General features: G+C 36.0%; 2 protein-coding genes across 5 annotated transcripts; one reads left to right on the top strand and one right to left on the bottom strand.

The window, feature by feature from the left end:
• Positions 1–1,305: 1,305 nt before the first annotated feature.
• On the top strand, positions 1,306–8,450 carry fitm1 (fat storage inducing transmembrane protein 1). Its single transcript, XM_030123421.1, has 2 exons — positions 1,306–1,820; positions 6,629–8,450. The coding sequence occupies exons 1-2, from the start codon at positions 1,600–1,602 to the stop codon at positions 7,272–7,274; spliced, it is 867 nt and encodes a 288-aa protein (XP_029979281.1). The 5' UTR covers positions 1,306–1,599; the 3' UTR covers positions 7,275–8,450.
• A 2,983-nt stretch (positions 8,451–11,433) lies between these two features.
• psme1 (proteasome activator subunit 1) lies at positions 11,434–18,478 on the bottom strand. Of its 4 annotated transcripts, XM_030123428.1 has the most exons (12): positions 18,429–18,478; positions 18,262–18,332; positions 17,380–17,412; positions 17,217–17,279; positions 15,924–16,025; positions 15,485–15,554; positions 14,749–14,846; positions 13,393–13,461; positions 13,248–13,315; positions 12,047–12,101; positions 11,874–11,960; positions 11,434–11,671 (listed from the first exon to the last, which is right to left on the bottom strand). In XM_030123428.1, the coding sequence occupies exons 2-12, from the start codon at positions 18,298–18,300 to the stop codon at positions 11,591–11,593; spliced, it is 765 nt and encodes a 254-aa protein (XP_029979288.1). In that variant the 5' UTR covers positions 18,301–18,332; positions 18,429–18,478; the 3' UTR covers positions 11,434–11,590. The 4 variants fall into 4 exon arrangements, with proteins under 4 accessions (XP_029979288.1, XP_029979290.1, XP_029979289.1 ...); XM_030123430.1 differs by lacking the exon at positions 18,429–18,478 and having other exon boundaries at positions 15,485–15,542; positions 18,262–18,422; XM_030123429.1 differs by lacking the exon at positions 18,429–18,478 and having other exon boundaries at positions 15,485–15,551; positions 18,262–18,422.
• Between the last annotated feature and the right edge of the window lie 388 nt (positions 18,479–18,866).

Below are 18,866 nucleotides of genomic sequence, written 5' to 3' on the forward strand. Positions count from 1 at the left end.
AATGAGACGAAAACAAAATAGAAGTGACAATAATGAGACAAGACCAAAAAAGCAACACGACAAAAACAAGATAAAAATAAGGGCAAAAAGAGACAAAAGACAAATAAGACAAAAGTGAGAAAAATAAAAGGTGTAAAAGTAAATGAAAACAGAAAAAGGACAAAAGGAGACAAAAGACTAAATTAAAGGTCATAAGAAGACTGTGTGAAAAAAATTAGACAAAAAAGAAACAAGAATGACAAAAACAATGAAAATGATGTAAAAAAAAAAAAAAAATTAAGACAAGCTGTGAGAAAAATGAGACAAAATTTAGACAAAAATAAGATGAAAACAAGGCAAAATTAAAAGAAAAAAGACAAGGCAAAAACAATGCTAGAAAATGAAACAAAAGAAGAGAAAAGTAAAACCAGAAAACAGCACAAAAAGAAGCCAAAATGAGATGAAAACAAAATAGAACTGTGACAATAATGACACAAAAGAGACAATAAAGCAAGAAAGGAAGAAAATAAGGCCCAAAAAAAGACAAAACAAAGCAAAATTAAGACAAAAAAAAGTTTGTTTTTTTGAAAATGAGACCAAAAAAACAAGACAAAAACAAGGTTTTACCATGTCAAAAATGTGTGGAAAAAACAACATGAAAATGAGCCCAGAAAAAAAAAACATAAAAATGTTGAAAACAAGGCAAAAAATAGGAGACAAAATTAAGAAACTGACAAAAATGAGACAAAATTTAGACAAAAACAAGGTGAAAATAAGGCAAAAAGACAAAATTAAGAAACTGACAAAAATGAGACAAAACAGAAAAAAGCACAAAAAAGAGAGAAGAAAACAAGACTAAATTAAGAGAAAAATTAGACCAAAAAAAGCACAAGACAAAAACAAGGTAACAAAGACAACAATGTGTAAAAAAAAAAAAAAAAAAAAACAATAAGATGAAAATTAGACAAAAAAAGGATAGAAAAATTACATAAAAATGATGCAAATAAGGCAAAAAAATAGACAAAATGAAGACAGGCTATGACAAAAATTAGACAAAATTTTGACAAAAGCAACAAGAAAATAAGGCAAAAAAAAAAGAGACAAAATTAAGAAACTGATAAAAATGAGACAAACCGAAAAAAGCAAAAAAAGAAAGCAAGACTAAGACAAAAAAAAAAAAAAAATCAAGACATTAACAAGGTAAAAAAAGACAAGTGTGTGTAAAAATAAGATGAAAATGAGACAAAAAAAATTAAAAAAAATTACCAAAAAAAAAAACTATAAAATTTCAGTAACTGTGACATAAATGAAACAGAAAAAGAACAAAGCAAAACAAAAAATGAGAGGAAAACAAACTGAAACACCAGATGAAACCCTGAGGAGACTCATCCGTGTTCATTCTTCTTCTCAGTGGCGGTGGCGTGTCTGCACTCGCTGTGGAGGGGGCGGGGCTTGAGGCTGAAGGGGCCGGGGTGTTTGTAACCATGTGTTCCAGATGCCTGACGGCGATAAAGTAGGAACTCAGCCACAGTCGAACCGGTGCGACCAGAAGGAAACGACGAAAACAACCGGCAGCAGCAGCAGAGGACGCTGGGAAAAGTCCAGAAGAAACGGACCAACATGGACGTGAACGACGCGCTCCTGCCCGGACGCCTCCTCCTGCGCCTCCTCAGCGCCATCCTGGAGCTGGTCACTGACCTCCTGGCCCGGGTCCTGGGCAGCGGCGCGGTCCGGCACCGCTTCCCTCTGGTCCTGTCCGGTCTGGTTCTGTTCGGACCGCTGCTCAGCTTCTGGGTGTCCAAGTACAGCATCCTCGCCAAAGGCCAGCACTACCTGTACAGGTGAGCATCTGGACAGGCCACGCCCTTCTGACAGAGTAATATGATCTGAGGTAGCATAATGAAACAGAAGGACCGGTAAACAATGACAAATACACAGGTAAACAACAGAATAATCAATACAATTAATGATCATGCGTCAAAAGAGACAAAATAATCAAAATGAAGTAAATATAGAATTAGGTAAAATAATCAGTAAAATGAACTAAAGCATCAAAATTGGCAAAATAATCAAATTAATAAGCATAAAAATGGGCAAAATAATCAATAAAATGAACTGAATAAGCATCAAAATAAAATAATAAAATGAACTGAATAAGCATCAAAATAAACAAAATAATAAAATTAATTAATAAGCATAAAAATGAACAAAATAATCAAATTAATAAGCATAAAAATGGGCAAAATAATCATTAAAATGAACTGAATAAGCATCAAAATAAACAAAATAAAATGAAGTAAATAAGCATCAAAATAAACAACATAATAAAATGAATTAAGCATCAAAATGGAAAAATTAAAAAAAAAAAAAAAAAAGAACTAAAGCATCAAAATGAACTAAATAAACAATAAAATGAAATAAATAAGCATCAAACTGGACAAAATAATAAAATTAATTAATGAGCATCAAAATTAATCAAATTAACAATAAAATTAGTTAAGCATCAAAATGGGCAAAATAATCAATAAAATGAATTAATAAGCATCAAAATGAACAAACTAATCAATAAAATTAAGTAAATAAAAATCCAAATGAACAAAATTTTCAATGAAATCAACTAAATAAGCATCACAATAAAGGATGACAACTTTAAACTTTTCTTTATAGTAAAAATCGTTTCAGTTCAGATTCCAATATTCAGATCAATATGATGTAAAGTGGGTCAGAGCAGTCAGATAATAACAGAATAACCTATAAATAATGACAACTACAATTTTTTCTCTGTGTTTTAGTGAAAAAAGTCAAATTACATTAAAATGTTTACATTTATAAACTATCCGTTCATAAATGTTAGTGTATTTGTAGATCCACTGTCATCTGTCAGAATGTACATGTGGAAATGATAAACTGACAGAATATTGGTAAAATTGTGCTTATTTTTCTAAACAATCAGATTGTTGATGATTGTACATCGTATTCATATAGTTTTTCATTATGTTGTTTTACTTTTCTGGCACTAAAACAAAACACATTATTTTGTCCATTTTGATTCTTATTTACTTAATTTTATTATCTAGTCCATTTTAATTCTTATTTATATAATTTTACTGATTATTTTGTCATTTTGATTCTTGTTTACTTCATTTTATTGATTTTTTTTGTTCATTTTGATTATTATTTAGTTCATTTTATTGATTATTTTGTTTATTTTGATGCTATTTACTTCATTTTATTGATTTTTTTTGTCCATTTTGATCATTATTTACTTCATTTTATTGATTTTGTCCATTTTGGTTCTTATTTACTTCATTTTATCAATTATTATGTTAATTTTGATTCTAATTTACTTCATTTTATTGATTATCTGGTCCATTTTAATTATTATTTACTTTATTTTATTAATTATTTTGTTCATCTTGATGTTATTTACTTCATTTTATTGATTATTTTGTTCATTTTGATGTTATTTACTTCATTTTATTGATTATTTTGTCCATTTTGATCATTATTTACTTCATTTTATTGATTATTTTGTCCATTTTGATTCTTATTTAGTTCATTTTATTGATTATTTTGTTCATTTTGATGCTATTTACTTCATTTTATTAATTTTGTCCATTTTGATTCTTTTTTTACTTCATTTTATCGATTATTATGTTAATTTTGATTCTTATTTACTTCATTTTATTGATTATCTGGTCCATTTTATTATTATTTACTTTATTTTATTAATTATTTTGTTCATCTTGATGCTATTTACTTCGTTTTATTGTTAATTTGGTTAATTTTGATGCTTATTTAGCTCATTTAAGGACTATTCTGCTTATTTTGATGTGTAAATTTGCATTTGTTATTATGTTATTATTTTACGGGTCCGACCCACCTCAGATCATATTGTGTTGACTGTGGAACCTGAACTAAAATGATGTCAGCATCCCTGAATTTGATGACCTACATTTGGGTCCAGGTTTTAGTGAAGAACCTTGATGCAGATTTTCAGTATTTTACTGCGAAACACGGACGTAAAAGTCAGAAGTTCAGGTTTGGGGTTCCATTAAGTCTCTGCTTTGACTGTGGGGTTAGTTTTTGGACCCGGGTTCAGACGCTGCAGATCCTGACAGATGGATGTGGTTGATTAACTCTGGGACAACGTCCAACTGATTTGCATCTGAGTTACAAACAACTCACATTCACGACAGGAGGAAACATGTCAATAACCGTTTCTCACATCCGTCATCTCATTTCCAGGTGAAGACGTACCTGGAAATGAGACAACAAATGACGAAATGATGGTTCTACGAGTGTCACTGTGCACTTTTCACAGTCTGGTGTTAGATGATATTTAAGAGCACTAATAAGAAACAGTTAATATGAAGGAGTCAGCGTCTTTACAGTCATGGATGGTCTGACAGACAAAGGGTTAGACAAAAAATGAGATGAAAACAAGACAGAGGGATGAAAATAAGACAAAAAGAGACAAAAAGAAGACATAAAAAGATGAAAACAACACGAAAGATAAAATGACAAAAAAATAATTCAACACGAATGAGACAAAACTGGATGAAAACTAGACAGAAGGAAGAAAATAAGACAAAAGACAAAGAAGGTTCAGGTGACTTTATTTGTACCCGTGGGTAGATTTGTTTTGCAGCTCTCGCCTGCGCATGCGCCCAACACAAGTCCTTCGAAAGGATTACAGTGATGATAATGCACGCACATACATCACATACATAAGACAAAAGACATTATAAACACAGTACATGTGGTCATGTGATGGAACTTTTTCAATGGATTTGGTTGTAGGAGGGGGGACAGGAAGAGAAGAAGAATGTTGTGAGGCAGATGGAGATGGGGGGGGGGGGTTAAATGCTTGTATGTGGTGAGTCCTTGAAAGTCTGTTTGTGAAAGAATTAGACAAAAGCAAGAAAAGAGACCAAAATAGATGTTAAACAACACAAATGTAAGACAAAATGATAAAAAAAAAAGACAAAAATGAGAAGATAACAAGACAGAAAGATGAAAACCTGACAAACAATATAAAAATGACACCAAACTGAGATGGAAACAAAACTGAATTTAAAAAAAAAAGACAGAAAGGAGCTAAAAAGACAATAAAAAAAGAGACTAAAAAGATGAGAACAAGACAAATGTGAGATAAAATGACAAAAAAAAAATAGACAAGAATGAGACAAAAATTAGATGAAAACAAGACAAAAGATCATGAAGGTCCAAAGAAGATCAGAATGATCCTGGAAAACACCAGTATGTTCAAACATGTTCAGTGTAAGTCTATGGGAGCTGCCTCTAGTGGCTGTGGGTGGTATTACACCAGTATGTTCAGTGTAAGTCTATGGGTATTCTGTCTTCACTTGTGTTTATGAACTAGCCGTACAGATAGCTAACAGTTCTTCGAAGAAAACACCCAGGAAGCTTCTTGCTGTTTTGGACATTTACTTGATGACTGTAAAACTGCAAACACAAAAACAAAATACATGTCACAATCATGTGTACTCACATTTTTCATGAGCACCAACATGTATAGAACATCAAAACACAATCCATCAGTGTTTTGCATATGCACTTCATACATAACATTCACCTACAGTGTGAGCTACAGTTCGGAAAAAAAAAACAAAACAGCAGTCAATAATAGCGATTAGCATGATGCTAAAATGCATGGAAAATCCCATAGGTATGCTAATGCTATTAGCATCTTCCATTAATGCACAAAAATAAAGGTTTTAAACAACACAAAGAGTCTCAACCGAGTAATTACAGTGCTTTAACATCCCAACATATCACAATACTCACAGACAGATGTGTTTGTAGGGCCAAAAAACAGGTAGCTGGTCTGTAACTGCAACCCAACTGACAAGACTTCTTCAGCAGTCTAGCAACTACAGTGGCTCTGAACTGACAAAACACACGAACCCAAACTGAATTATCTGTGCCCACCAGGGGGCAGCACAATGGGAGCTGCCTCTAGTGGCTGTGGGTGGTATTACACCAGTATGTTCAGCATAAGTCTATGGGAGCTGCCTCTAGTGGCTGTGGGTGGTATTACACCAGTATGTTCAGCGTAAGTCTATGGGAGCTGCCTCTAGTGGCTGTTGGTGGTATTACACCAGTATGTTCAGTGTAAGTCTATGGGAGCTGCCTCTAGTGGCTGTGGGTGGTATTACACCAGTATGTTCAGTGTAAGTCTATGGGAGCTGCCTCTAGTGGCTGTGGGTGGTATTACACCAGTATGTTCAGTGTAAGTCTATGGGAGCTGCCTCTAGTGGCTGTGGGTGGTATTACACCAGTATGTTCAGTGTAAGTCTATGGGAGCTGCCTCTAGTGGCTGTGGGTGGTATTACACCAGTATGTTCAGTGTAAGTCTATGGGAGCTGCCTCTAGTGGCTGTGGGTGGTATTACACCAGTACATTCAGTGTAAGTCTATGGGAGCTGCCTCTAGTGGCTGTGGGTGGTATTACACCAGTACATTCAGTGTAAGTCTATGGGAGCTGCCTCTAGTGGCTGTGGGTGGTATTACACCAGTACATTCAGTGTAAGTCTATGGGAGCTGCCTCTAGTGGCTGTGGGTGGTACGACATGCTCAAACTCCGTCACCAAAGCTACTTTCTTCTTCTCTGGTTCCTCCTCCAGGAAGTTCTTGCGGTCGACATGGGGCTGGACCTGCATCTTCACGGGCTCCTTCATCGTCCTCCTCTTCCTCTCGGCCCGCCGCTCGTCCGCCGTCTGCCTCCGCCACCTGTCTCGCCTGGGGGTGGTGGGGCTGCTGTGGTGGGGGTGTCGCCACCTGCTGACCCTTCTGGAGGACGCCGCCGGGGCCTGTTACCGACCCGTGACGGGGACCCAGGCAGCGGCGTCCGGGCCCATCCTGGTCCTGCACCAGGACCAGACCAAGGTGACGTGTCTGCGGTCCAACATGGTGTGGAGGGGCTACGAGGTCTCCCAGGACCTGTTCATCCTCAGCTTCTGCTGCCTCCTGCTGCTCGAGGAAATATCCATCTTTGACGCCGCTAAGTCCCTGCAGAGTCCCCCGGGAGCCCCCTTAAGGATCCTGTTCCTGCTCTGTTCGCTGTTACTCGCCATGTGGATGTTTCTGCTGCTCTGTTTACTCGCACACTTTCCCAAGTTCCCCTCCCAGCAGCTAGGGGGCGCTCTGGGCTACCTGGGGTGGAGGGGGCTCTACCAGGGCTGGTACAGACTCAAAGTGAGCTGGGTCTGTCCTGGTCTGCCTGGAGACGGACTTCTGGAAACCTCCGAAACACAGCGACCACCGCAGTAGACGCCCAGGCCGAGTCAGGACGAGACTGAATGAAAGGTGAAGAAACAAATGATCTGTGCTTTTGTACAAGACGCAAAAAGACGAAAACACTGTAAGACACAAGAAGATGACAACGAAGAAGATGCACCACCATGAAAATGACGCAAAAGACAGAAGACAAAAATGACACAAAAGACAAAAACAACGCAACAAGATGAAAATGACGGAAAAGACGCAACAAGACTAAAACAAGACAACATGACAAAAATGACACAAAAGACACAATTATACGAAAATGACGTAAACGACTGAAATGACATAAAAGACAGAAACAAGATAAAAGACGCAACAAGAGAAAAACACTGAAAGACACAATAAGACAGACAAGAGAAAACGAGATGAAAATGATGCAAAAGATGCAACAAGATGAAAACATCGTAAGACTCAACCAGATGAAAATGCCACAAAAGAAGCCAGAAGATGAAAACCACGTAGTTCTATTCGGACTTGTGGAAACTTCTGAAACAGCGACCGTTGAACTTAAAGGAGATTTAAAGGCTGTGAAAAGAACGAACAGACTGAACAGAACGACGGAAAAACAGGCAGGAAAGTTATTCACTCCATGAAAACGTTAAAGACTTTAACTTTAGCTTCGAGACGCAGACAAAAGTTTTATTACAATAGATGTCAAGTCAGTACAAGACTGAATAAAAGCTGAAGAAACAAATTATCTTTGGGTTTACATTATTTGTTGAAGATGCAACAAGAAGAAAACACTGTGAAAGACATAATAAGATGGCAACGAAGAAAGAAAAAGACGCAAAAGACGAAAACGAGACGAGATGAAAACGACGCAAAAGACGCAATAAGATGAAAATGACATTGTCAACCAACAGGAAAAACATGACGACATGAAAACAAAAGACACAACAGGACAAAAACCGATGTGATTAAAAAAAAGTTGAATCCACGTCATAGTTTGTTTCAGGTTGATTTTCGTTCGACGCTGGTCGAACTAATGACAAACATAATAAATGTGAATAATGACATACATGAGGGCTTCTATGAAACGGGGTTTATTTTGGTACCTGGCACTTTGCTGTAGACATGTTTCCCCCCAGGATAGACCTAATGATGACCTCAGATAAATACAAAAAAAATTATCCTCTTGCTCTGAGCCATCCCGTAGTTAATGGATTTTTAATAAAATATTGGGGCCAAAAATAGGACCAGACAGGACATAAAACCTACTTAGGTGTCAGTGCATTAGATGTGAAAACACATCTGTAAATGCTCTTCTATAGACTCTAAATAAAGACACTGTGTTCAATGTGTGGATCCTAGTGGTTTTTCTGATCCACACGTGGGTTTTTCATCAATCTCAGTCTCATTCCAGGTTTGGAGTGGAACCCATCGTGTCCACTGGTGTTACATACAGAACCTGAACATTTAAACACATATAAATCATGAGTGATTTTGCAACAGCAGTTATTTTTGTGAAACACTCTGCCTTGAATAATTTGTTCAATTCCCAAAATGCACCTGTGAGAGAATAAAAAGATATTCAAAGAAAATAGTACCAGGTAATTTTCGTGTCCTTTTGACTGTGTTACATGTGGATTTTTGTATTAAATATAATATAAAATAATATAAAAATGTATTTTATCTAAAAAAAATTATTTTACCTCAGTAAGTATTTATTTTTAAAATAGACCCAAAGTTCTTCCAAACTTGCTTCATAACATTCGTCTACATCTGGGTTGAATTTTTAGCCCTCGTCCTGTTTTTAGAACCAGTTTCATAGAAGAACCCAAATGTGAATGAACATTTACCTTTTTGTTTTAGTCACTAAGTCATGATGTATTTTTATACTTTTAAGTTTCAGTCAAATTCTAAATGTCTAAAGTTTCGGACCCTCTGCTTTACATGAATAAGATAAAGTATCGTTTGTATTTTATTTGTGTTCATGTGGTCTGGGTTTTAGAGGAAACACTCCTCTGTTTTCAGCTCTGTTTTCTACTGCACCTTTTAATAAACTAAATCTGTTTTACTGATTTTCTTCTGATATGTAACTGATTCACACGATGTCTTAGTATTTCAGTATCTCATAGTTCTCATGTCATTTATTGAATTCATTTAGTTACTGATTATTAATTTAACCTGTTTGATGATTTTCTGAACAGCTGTTATATTGAATTTTACAGAAAAATCACATTTATAGTAATAATGATAATACGTTTTATTGGGAGGGTCCTCTCTAAACCAAAGGTCACGTTACAGGACATTTTCAGAATAATTTTGGTCCTTTTTCTTCATCTCACTGGGTGATTGACCATGAGCTACTGTGAAGGCGCTGCGTCCGGCGTCAACTTCATCATCTTCATCAGTAATTTCCTCAAAAATCTTCTCCGAAACTACTCATCAGATTAAATTCAAATGTTTTATGTATGTTCCTTGGGACAACAATGTCTACAAAGTTTGTTCACAGTTTTGAAAAATTATGATTTTTTTTTTTTTTTTTTACAATTGTTTTTAAATATTACAAATATGTCTTTACTTATAATGGTCCATAATTTGATGGTTTATTATATGTTAATGGTTAGAGATATAAATATAGTTATTATTGAGCACTGATAGGAAGTCATATATGAACTTTCATTTGGGTCCGTGACCTTTGACCTTTGATGACCTTAAAGGCTCAAACTGAAGGTCACTGATGGCTAGATTTCAACAATCTTCTTCTCTGAACTGTGTCCGAATGTCTTTCACAAACACATTCTGCCTGAACTCAACACAAATGGGAGTTTTACTTAACAAAAGATGTTCTGAGGGTAGAAACTGTTGCGATTGGTCCAATTAAGCAACCAATCCAAACAGAGGAGAGGTGGGACAAGTAAGCGCTAAGTGGCTAATGGTTCCTGCTAGGATCGTCATCACTGTGGATTGAAGGCCTTATGTTCCTGATCGATGGAAGGTAAGTTTATTTTCCAGTCATCCTGCATCAAAACCACAGGATTTTAACATTGAACAGAACCTGACAACCTCACAAATTCAACTGGGTATTGATTCTTAATAGAACATGTCAGTGAGATACAGGGACACAAACTATTTTTTATGTTGTATTCAAGTTGTAATGTCTCTTTGGTCATTTTAGTAACATTGTTTTCATTTTGTGTCTTTGAATCTGTTTAAACTTTAACCATTTTTGTCATTTTAACACTAATTTTGAGGCATTTTTATATGGGTGCTTCTGTGAAATGGGGTTTATTTTGGTATCTGGCATTTTTCCAGCTTTTTAGACCCAATAATAAAACTTAAATGTAGACATATTTCTCCCCAAGATGGACCTAATGATGACCTCAGATAAATACAAAAAATATATACTCTTGCTCGGATCTATCCCAAAATTAATGCATTTTGAATAAAATATTTTGACCAAAAATAGGACCAAACAGGACATGGAAATCTCCTTAGGTGTCAGTGCATTAGATGCGTAAACATGTCTGTAAATGGTCTTATATAGACTATAAATAAAGACACTGTGTTAAATGTGTCAGTCCTAGTGGTTTTTCTAATCTAATCTTGGTGTGGACCCCATCGTGTCCACTGGTGTTACATACAGAACCTGAACATTTAAACACAAATAAATCGTGAGGGATTTTGCAACAGCGGTCATTTTTATGAATGACTCTATCTTGCATAATTAGTTCGACTCCCAAAATGTACCTGAGATATATATATATATAAAAAAAAAAATAGTAGCACGTAATTTTCGTGTCCTTTTGACCGTGTTACATGTGGATTTTTCTATTAAATGTAAAATAACATAAAAATGTGTTTTACCTGAAAAATAGTTTCTCTTTTATCTCAGTAAATATTTATTTTTAAAATAGACCCAAGGTGCTTCTAAACCTGCTTCATAACATTCGTCTACATCTGGTTTGAATTTTTAGCCCCATGTCCTGTTTTTAGGACCAGTTTCAAAGAAGCACCCAAATATATTTTTGTTTCTTGTTTATACAGAAAACGACAATCGTTACGTTAGAGACTAAATGTGATCACTTACTAATCCTGTCATGAAAATATTATAGATAAAAGTTGATTATTTTCTATTTTCACAGAGTTAAAATGAAATGAAATCGTTGACAGTGCAGCTGTAGGATTAAAACGTGCAGTTCAGTGAGTTTCAAGACAGTTTATTACAGACTGATTATGGAACCACAGGCCTAATGATCAAAAAGTCCAAATTAATGAAACTAATAACGTTCTGACTGAAGCTGAATGTGCAGAGATGTGAGAATGGAGTTTGTGTCCGGTGAAGGAACGGTGGTAGATCCTCAGTAGATCGGCGCTTTCCCGTCTCCTCTCGGCTTCTTTATCTTGTCGTAGTTCTTGTTTACGATGTCGAACAGCGCGGCCTGAGGAGGAGGAAGCAGCGGCGGTCAATGAAAGCGAAAGGCAAAATGGCGGTGCTCAGCAGCTCCTTTCATCATTATCTCTCGTGTCTTTATTTTCATCTCATTTCATTTTTTCTTTTTTTTTCATTTTCTAATTAGCCTCCGTTTAACGAGAGGTGGCGTTGATGGGAGGAGCTGCGAGGCAGGAGGAGGCGGGGCTTACGTATGTGTTGCGGAGGTCCAGGACCACAAGGCGGAGCTCCGAGTACTGGTACTGGTCCAGCTCATGCACCAGCTGTCTGTAGTCGCCCTAAACAACCACAACAAGGCAGAGAAATGCATGATGGGATGCTCAGAGCGAACACAGGAAGTAGAAACAAACACGATGATACCGACCACATGGGGCTGTTTGGACGCTTTGGCCACGGCGTCGCCTCTTTCACTGTAATACCTGATGAAAACAAAGAAACAAGAACTTACTCATCCGATAAAACCGTACGATAATGATAAAATGTTAATTAAAGTACAAATGCGATGCTGAGCAGTAATGATCGGAGTATTAGGCTACGTTCAGACTGCAGCCAAATGTGGCCCAAATCCGATTTTTTTGCTCATATGTGACCTGTATCCGATCTGTTAAAGACAGTTTGAACAGCACTGATTTCTTCAAATCCAACCCAGGCCGCTTTCATATGTGGTCCTAAATCCGATACGTATCTGATATTTTGCAATGTGACTTAAGTCTGAACAGCTAGGTCACATTTATCCGACCTTTACATCATTGAAATGCGATAAACGTCACAATTCTGCGTCCCAGGAGTGTCACTCCCGTAAACACAGTGCGTACCTGTGTGGTCACGTATTACGTCAGGACCTCTTTTGCACATGCGGGTCACTTCAGGGTCACATTCAGTTCACATTCAAAACTGACAGAGGTCGTATTTAATGTGTAATATGAACAAGCACAGAAAAAAATCGTATTTCACCAAAAAATCTGAATTGCAAATGAAGACCTGCTGTCTGAACGTAGCCTTAGGTAATAATACTACAATCATTACCCGATTTCTGGAGTTTTCAGATTATTCAAGTGATCATGTAAACAGCAATAATCTGATTATGAGAAATCAGATTAATACACCTGGATTTCTCTCCAATACTCTGATATCTTCCTGCATGTACACAGGTTAAGCTGATATATTTCCTTCTTTTACGTCCGCACATACATAAACACAATTAAAAATCGTAGACAACGGAAGTTACGTAGTCAAACATGAGCAGACGACAATAACAGGAAATTTAATTCTACTATCACTATGTGTGTACGAACTCCGAAAGAAATCCGATAACGGACTGGAGCGTCTAAACCAGGGTTTCCGATTATCGCATTTCTTAAGTGCATGTATACTCGTCAGATCTGATTACTACAATTATCCGATTACTCCCAGTTTTTGGACATTTACAGTCACGTAAACAGGCTCGTTGACATGACTCTGGAAAACTTTCTGCTGCATCGTTTTGTTTGATGATTTCGTCTCATTTCAAGCGTCTTAAAACATCTCGGATCCACACGACGAACCTGTCGGGCTTTTATTCTTACTTTGCGATCTGAGTTTGGAAGGCGTCGACTCTGGTGCGTGTGTTCGTCAGCATCTCGAACACTTTCTCCTGTCGAATGAAGAGCAGAAATGTGAATCGACATGATGAAAGCGGATGCGTTAAACGGTGTCAGGGGCATTACCGACCTGCACCGCCACGCCGAAGTTATTCCCATCCTGGATCTGAGGGATATGAAGCTGCAGCCACGACGACACCTGCAACAAAACCACAGTTATTCACTGGATTCATGGGCCGGTTTTAACGGTTTCATCAGAATTGAACATTTTTACGACGGGAAATCAGTAGGAAACTGTAAGAGTTTACATCACTGTGGTGAAATGATGTAATCCAAGGATCTTTTATAAAACAACACATATTTATACACAAAAATATGTTCAGTTTTTAACATGTCGATGTCACAACGAAAAAAAAATCTCTTCCCGTAAAATTTTCACCACTTCTTTTTTTTAACGCCATTTTTGATTTTTTTTTCATGATGAACCGTTATATTGTTTTCATTTTGTTATATCTTTTATATCGTTTTTATAACATTAAGTTTTTATGTCGTTTTTATTTTGTTGGATCTTTTCATTTCGGCGTCACAATGAAAAAAAAAAAAAATCTGTCTCTTTCCATTACATTTTCTCCACTTCTTTTGACACCATTTTCATCTTGTTGTGACTTTTACAAATAATTAAAGCCACAAAAATCTAAAAGTAAAAGATGAAACTAAGTAAAAGACAAAAAATATGTAAAGACAAACCGTTAATGATGAAGTTTTTACAAATAATAAAAGTTTCTTCAAGTTTTACTCAAAAAATCTTTTATTTTTTCCATCTTGTTGCATCTTTTACCTTATTTCTTGTCTTTTGCAAATAATAGTTACAGTTTCTTCGACTTCAATCAAAAAATAAAAGAAAACAAATGAGACAGTAATAATGAACCGTTACATTGTTTTAATTTCGTTGCATCTTTTACATCATTTTTGTTTCACTGCTCCTTTACATTTGTCTTAATTTCGCAGCGTCCTTTGTCGTTTTCATTTTGTTTGATCTATTCTATCCACTTCTCCTTTTGATGTCATTTTCATGTTGTTGTGTCTTTTACATATAATTAAAGCCCCAAAAAGCTTAAAAAAAAAAAAAAAAAGAAACTAAGTAAAATTCAAAAATTTGTAAAAGACAAACTGTTAACAACATACTTTATATATAATTTCTTTTGTCTTTTACAAATAATAAAAGTTAGTTTCAAGTTTTTTTTTCCATTTTGTTGCATCTTTTACAAAATTTACGCATTATTTCTTTTGTCTTTTACAAATAATAAAAGCCATTAATAAATGTCTGGTTTCTACAACTTTCGCTCAAAAAATAAAAGATGAAAATGAAGTAAATCACTAAATCACAAATCATTTTCATGTTGTCGTGTCTTTTACAAATAATTAAAGCCACAAAAAGCAAAAAACAAACATGTTTGGTATGTGACCCATCCTGAACTGGACTCACCAGGTTCAGCATCTCCTTCAGAATCCGGATCTCGGGGTCGACCTGGTTCAGCAGGACCTCCAGGGCAGGATTGGACTCGATGGGACCACAGGGAGGACCTGGAGGACCAACAAGACGGACTCATGTCACCGCAACCAATCACAGAGCACAGACGTTTGCAGGGGGCGGAGCTACGAACAAAGACTGCGCCCAGTTTAACAGGTAGTAAATGAACCGCGTTAACCTGGTTCTTCCACCTGATCTGTGCTAATTGTGTCTAATTTCAAGGTTATATCAAAACACAGAAAACTGGAGAGAAGTTTAGCAAAATATATCATTAAATGAACATAAAACAAGTGTCTCCAAATTATTTTTTTCATTATTTTGTAGATTTATTCATTTTTGTTCAATTTGTTGCTCATTTTAATATTTCTTTCTTCAATTTTGTTCAGATTGTGGTATATATTGTTCATGATACTTATTATTTTAATGAATGACTCATTTTCGCTCATTTTATTGATCACCTCAGCTGCTTTTGTTCATTTTGTTACTTATCTTATTCTTTTTAATTTGCATTGAAGTTCTTTTTGCTTATTTTATTCACATTATTTACTATTTTGTACTTTTGTCTATTAATTTTTGTTCGTCTTTTTTAGTATTTAATATATATAAACCAAGTGTCATATATGTGTGTGTGTATATGCATATATATGTACACATATTTATGCATATATGTACTCATTAACCTATGTTTTACCTGCGTCTTCATCCTCTTTGTCTTCGTCCTTGTCCTTCTTCTCCTTCTCCTTCTCCTTCTCCTTCTCCTTCTAAAACAGAAACATCAGGTCAGACTTTTCTACCTTTTTTTCTTCTATGTCCATTTCATCTTGATCCATATTTTACGTTTTGTTGTGTTTTTTTATGTTGTGTATCTTGTTTAATCTTTTAAGTCTTGTTTTTGTCTTTTACGTGTCTTTGTTTTTCTTTCATCCTGTTGCGTCTTTTACATCATTTTCATCCGTTTACAATTTTTTACTTCGGTTTTGTTTCGCTGCATTATTGTCGTGTCTTTTGTGAATAATTAAAACCACATGAATGTTCTGGTTTCTTAACTTTCATTCAGGACCAGAATCTTCCTTTAAACTTTAGCAATTTGACGTTTATCGTAATAATTATCTGGTAACTATCGGACCCACCTCCTCTTTCTTCTTGCGTTTGGCCTCCTCTTTTTCTGGATCTGGAATCGGGATGTCCAGCGGCGCCTTCAGCGACGCTAGGTCTTCACAGCTGAAAGACGTCTGAAAAAATACAAAAATATATAAAAAATATTTTTTTATTTTGGTGCAGATGATCCCCTTCAGGTCCACGGCTGGAGACACACTAGAACATTCAATTAGTTAACTTTACTTAAGAAAAGCAAACAAACAAATGATATCATAATCACTTTTATCACCCTTATGATAAAAACAAAAAGAATGAGCAAAATAATCAACAAAATGAAGAAAAGCAATGGATAATATAAGTAAATTAAGCAACAAAATGACCGAAAATGGAATAAAATTGACAAAAAAAACACCCAAAACAGCAACAAAATGAACAAAACAATAAATAAAATAAAATGAACAGAAATGAAGACAAACTAACCAACAGAGAAACAAAATGAATGATATAATGAATACCATGAGCAAAAACTAATAAAACACTGAAGAAAATGAACAAAAAAATCCCCAAAACCAATAAAATGAACAAGGCAATAGATAGAACAAACAGTAATGAAGACAAACTAACCAAAAGAGAAACAAACTTCATGAAATAATGAATAACACGTACAAAAACTAATAAAACACATATTTAAAATGAACAAAAAAAACTCAAAAAGCAACAAAATGAACAAAACAATAAATAGAACAAACAGAAATTAGGACAAACTAACCAAAAGAGAAACAAAATTAATGAAAAAATGAATAACATGAGCAAAAACTAATAAAACACTGAGTAAAATGCACAAAAAAGACCCCAAAAAAGCAACAAAATGAACACAATTGTGAGCATTAATACAGGTATAAAAGACTGCATACTACACTTATACCCAAGTTACTGTTACTAAGAAAATCTATAGTATTTGTATTCGTTTAATGTGTACTTTTGGTTATATACAGACTACTGTGTACCAGCTCAGAATACTAACTTGTAGTGTGTAAACTTTACTGGTGTGTGTATTCCAAATACAATAATTATGAACGTCACAGAAATTACTTGTACTTGTGGCAAATTTTATTTCTTTCATTTTAGTTGCTTAAAGAGCAGTTGGATTTATTATATAAAAGCATGAAAACTGCAATAAAGCAGCAGTTAATATATAATAACTTTCCTACATATAGTAATATAATTAGACCTGTACATATTTAATATAATATAGATCTATATTATATTAAACATCTAAAACAGCAGGAATGCCTTTGTCCCATAAACACAGTGAAGACACCTACCAGTAACAGCTTCTGCAGATCTTCAATCTTCTGAGGGAAAAGGTTTGCCACCGCATCTTCAGCCTGGAAATAAAAACACACAGTACGACTTAACGGAGAAACGTAGTGAGTGAAATAAATTTAAAATATTCCATCATTACAGAGACAAAACCAGGAGAATGACCTCGATGGTGAGTTTCTGGCAGAAGTCATCGACCTGAAACAAAATGATAAACTCAGTATCAGTTTTAATGTCCTCAGGATGAAAAGAAAAGAAAAGGAGGATGAACTGAAAAAAAACAACAACTAAATGAACTAAATAATGAGTAAAATGAGCAAAAACTGACAAAACCCTCTGAATAAAATAACCAACATTTACCCAAAAACTGAAGAAAATGAACTAAATAACCAACAAAATTCCATAAATCTGATGTGAATCTTATTTTCACTCTGGAAATAAACAGGATTATTATTATTTCCAGATTTTTTTAAAGGTTAAACATTTGTCCAGATGTGGATGTTGAACCTGATGGACCAGGGTCTCCTCATGTGGTCCACAGAACCTGGACCAGACTCACCCGGACTCACCTCAACCCTCCTGGACTCACCCGAACCCCCCTGGACTCACCTGGACCAGACTCACCTGGACTCAGCCGTACCCTCCTGGACTCACCTGGACCAGTCTCACAGGGACCTACCCGAACCCTTCTGATTCACCCAGACCCATCTGGACCCACCTGGACTCACCCAGACCCTCCTGGACCCATCTGGACTAACCTGGACCTCCTGGAACCACCTGGACTCACCCAAACCCTCCTGGACTCACCCAGAACCTCCTGGACCCACCCGGACTCACCTGGACCAGACTCATCCGGACCCTCCCGGACCTCTTGGACCCACCTGGACTTACCCAGACCCTCCTGGATCCATCTGGATTCACTCGAACCCTCCTGAACCACCCAGACCCACCTGTTCATGTCACCAGACCTGGTTCCGTCCCTTTCCCTTTTCTATATAAACCTGGACCTGGACCTAGACCTGGACCTGGACCTGGACCCGGACTCACCTGTTTGTTTGGTTCGCAGGTGAAAACTGCCACAGCCATGTTTGTGCGCGTGCGTCAAAAGTGTCAACACACTGATAAAAGAAACATAAAAAGAATAAAACCGAAAACAATTAGAACAAAAGGATTCAAAGTGGATTTCAGAGCCGACAAAGAGACCCAGTACTCACAGTTACTCAGCACAAAGTGGGAAAATGAAAGTAAACTCTCAGTTCCGCTCTTTGCGCTACAGCAGAGAATGGCACTGGTGCATCATGGGACATGTAGTTTATTATAAACAGATGCCATTTCCAATAAATACACCAACTGGCAGGAAATATGAACAATAAGGTTACTCAATATTTAGTTCGTTTTGTGTATTTTTGGAGTATTTTTTGTTCATTTTAGAATTATAATTCAAAACTTAGTCAAAAGACAGAATTTGTCATTTCTAAAAATGTGTCTTATGCACTAACACACATTAAATGATGAAGATGAAGAGAAAAAATACACAACTGGACATAAATGTCCACAGTGATTCATGAGGGTTAAATACAACAACAGACAAACACATTTTTCATCATATAAAGTCAGTTTGTGTGTGTTTTTCTGCAGGTTCTAACTGTGTC

The sequence above is a fragment of the Sphaeramia orbicularis genome, chromosome 20 (genome assembly GCF_902148855.1).
Source record: "Sphaeramia orbicularis chromosome 20, fSphaOr1.1, whole genome shotgun sequence".
Taxonomy (NCBI): domain Eukaryota; kingdom Metazoa; phylum Chordata; class Actinopteri; order Kurtiformes; family Apogonidae; genus Sphaeramia; species Sphaeramia orbicularis.

Bases quoted from the DNA above. Each gene is read 5' to 3' on its own strand.
- fitm1 (XM_030123421.1), top strand. From the start codon at position 1,600: ATGGACGTGAACGACGCGCTCCTGCCCGGACGCCTCCTCCTGCGCCTC. The intron at 1,821-6,628 runs GTGAGCATCTGG...TTCCTCCTCCAG, and splicing joins GGCCAGCACTACCTGTACAG to GAAGTTCTTGCGGTCGACAT.
- psme1 (XM_030123428.1), bottom strand. From the start codon at position 18,300: ATGGCTGTGGCAGTTTTCACCTGCGAACCAAACAAACAG. The intron at 17,413-18,261 runs GTGAGTCCGGGT...ATTTTGTTTCAG, and splicing joins CCTGCGAACCAAACAAACAG to GTCGATGACTTCTGCCAGAA. The intron at 13,316-13,392 runs GTCGGTAATGCC...TTCATTCGACAG, and splicing joins ACTTCGGCGTGGCGGTGCAG to GAGAAAGTGTTCGAGATGCT.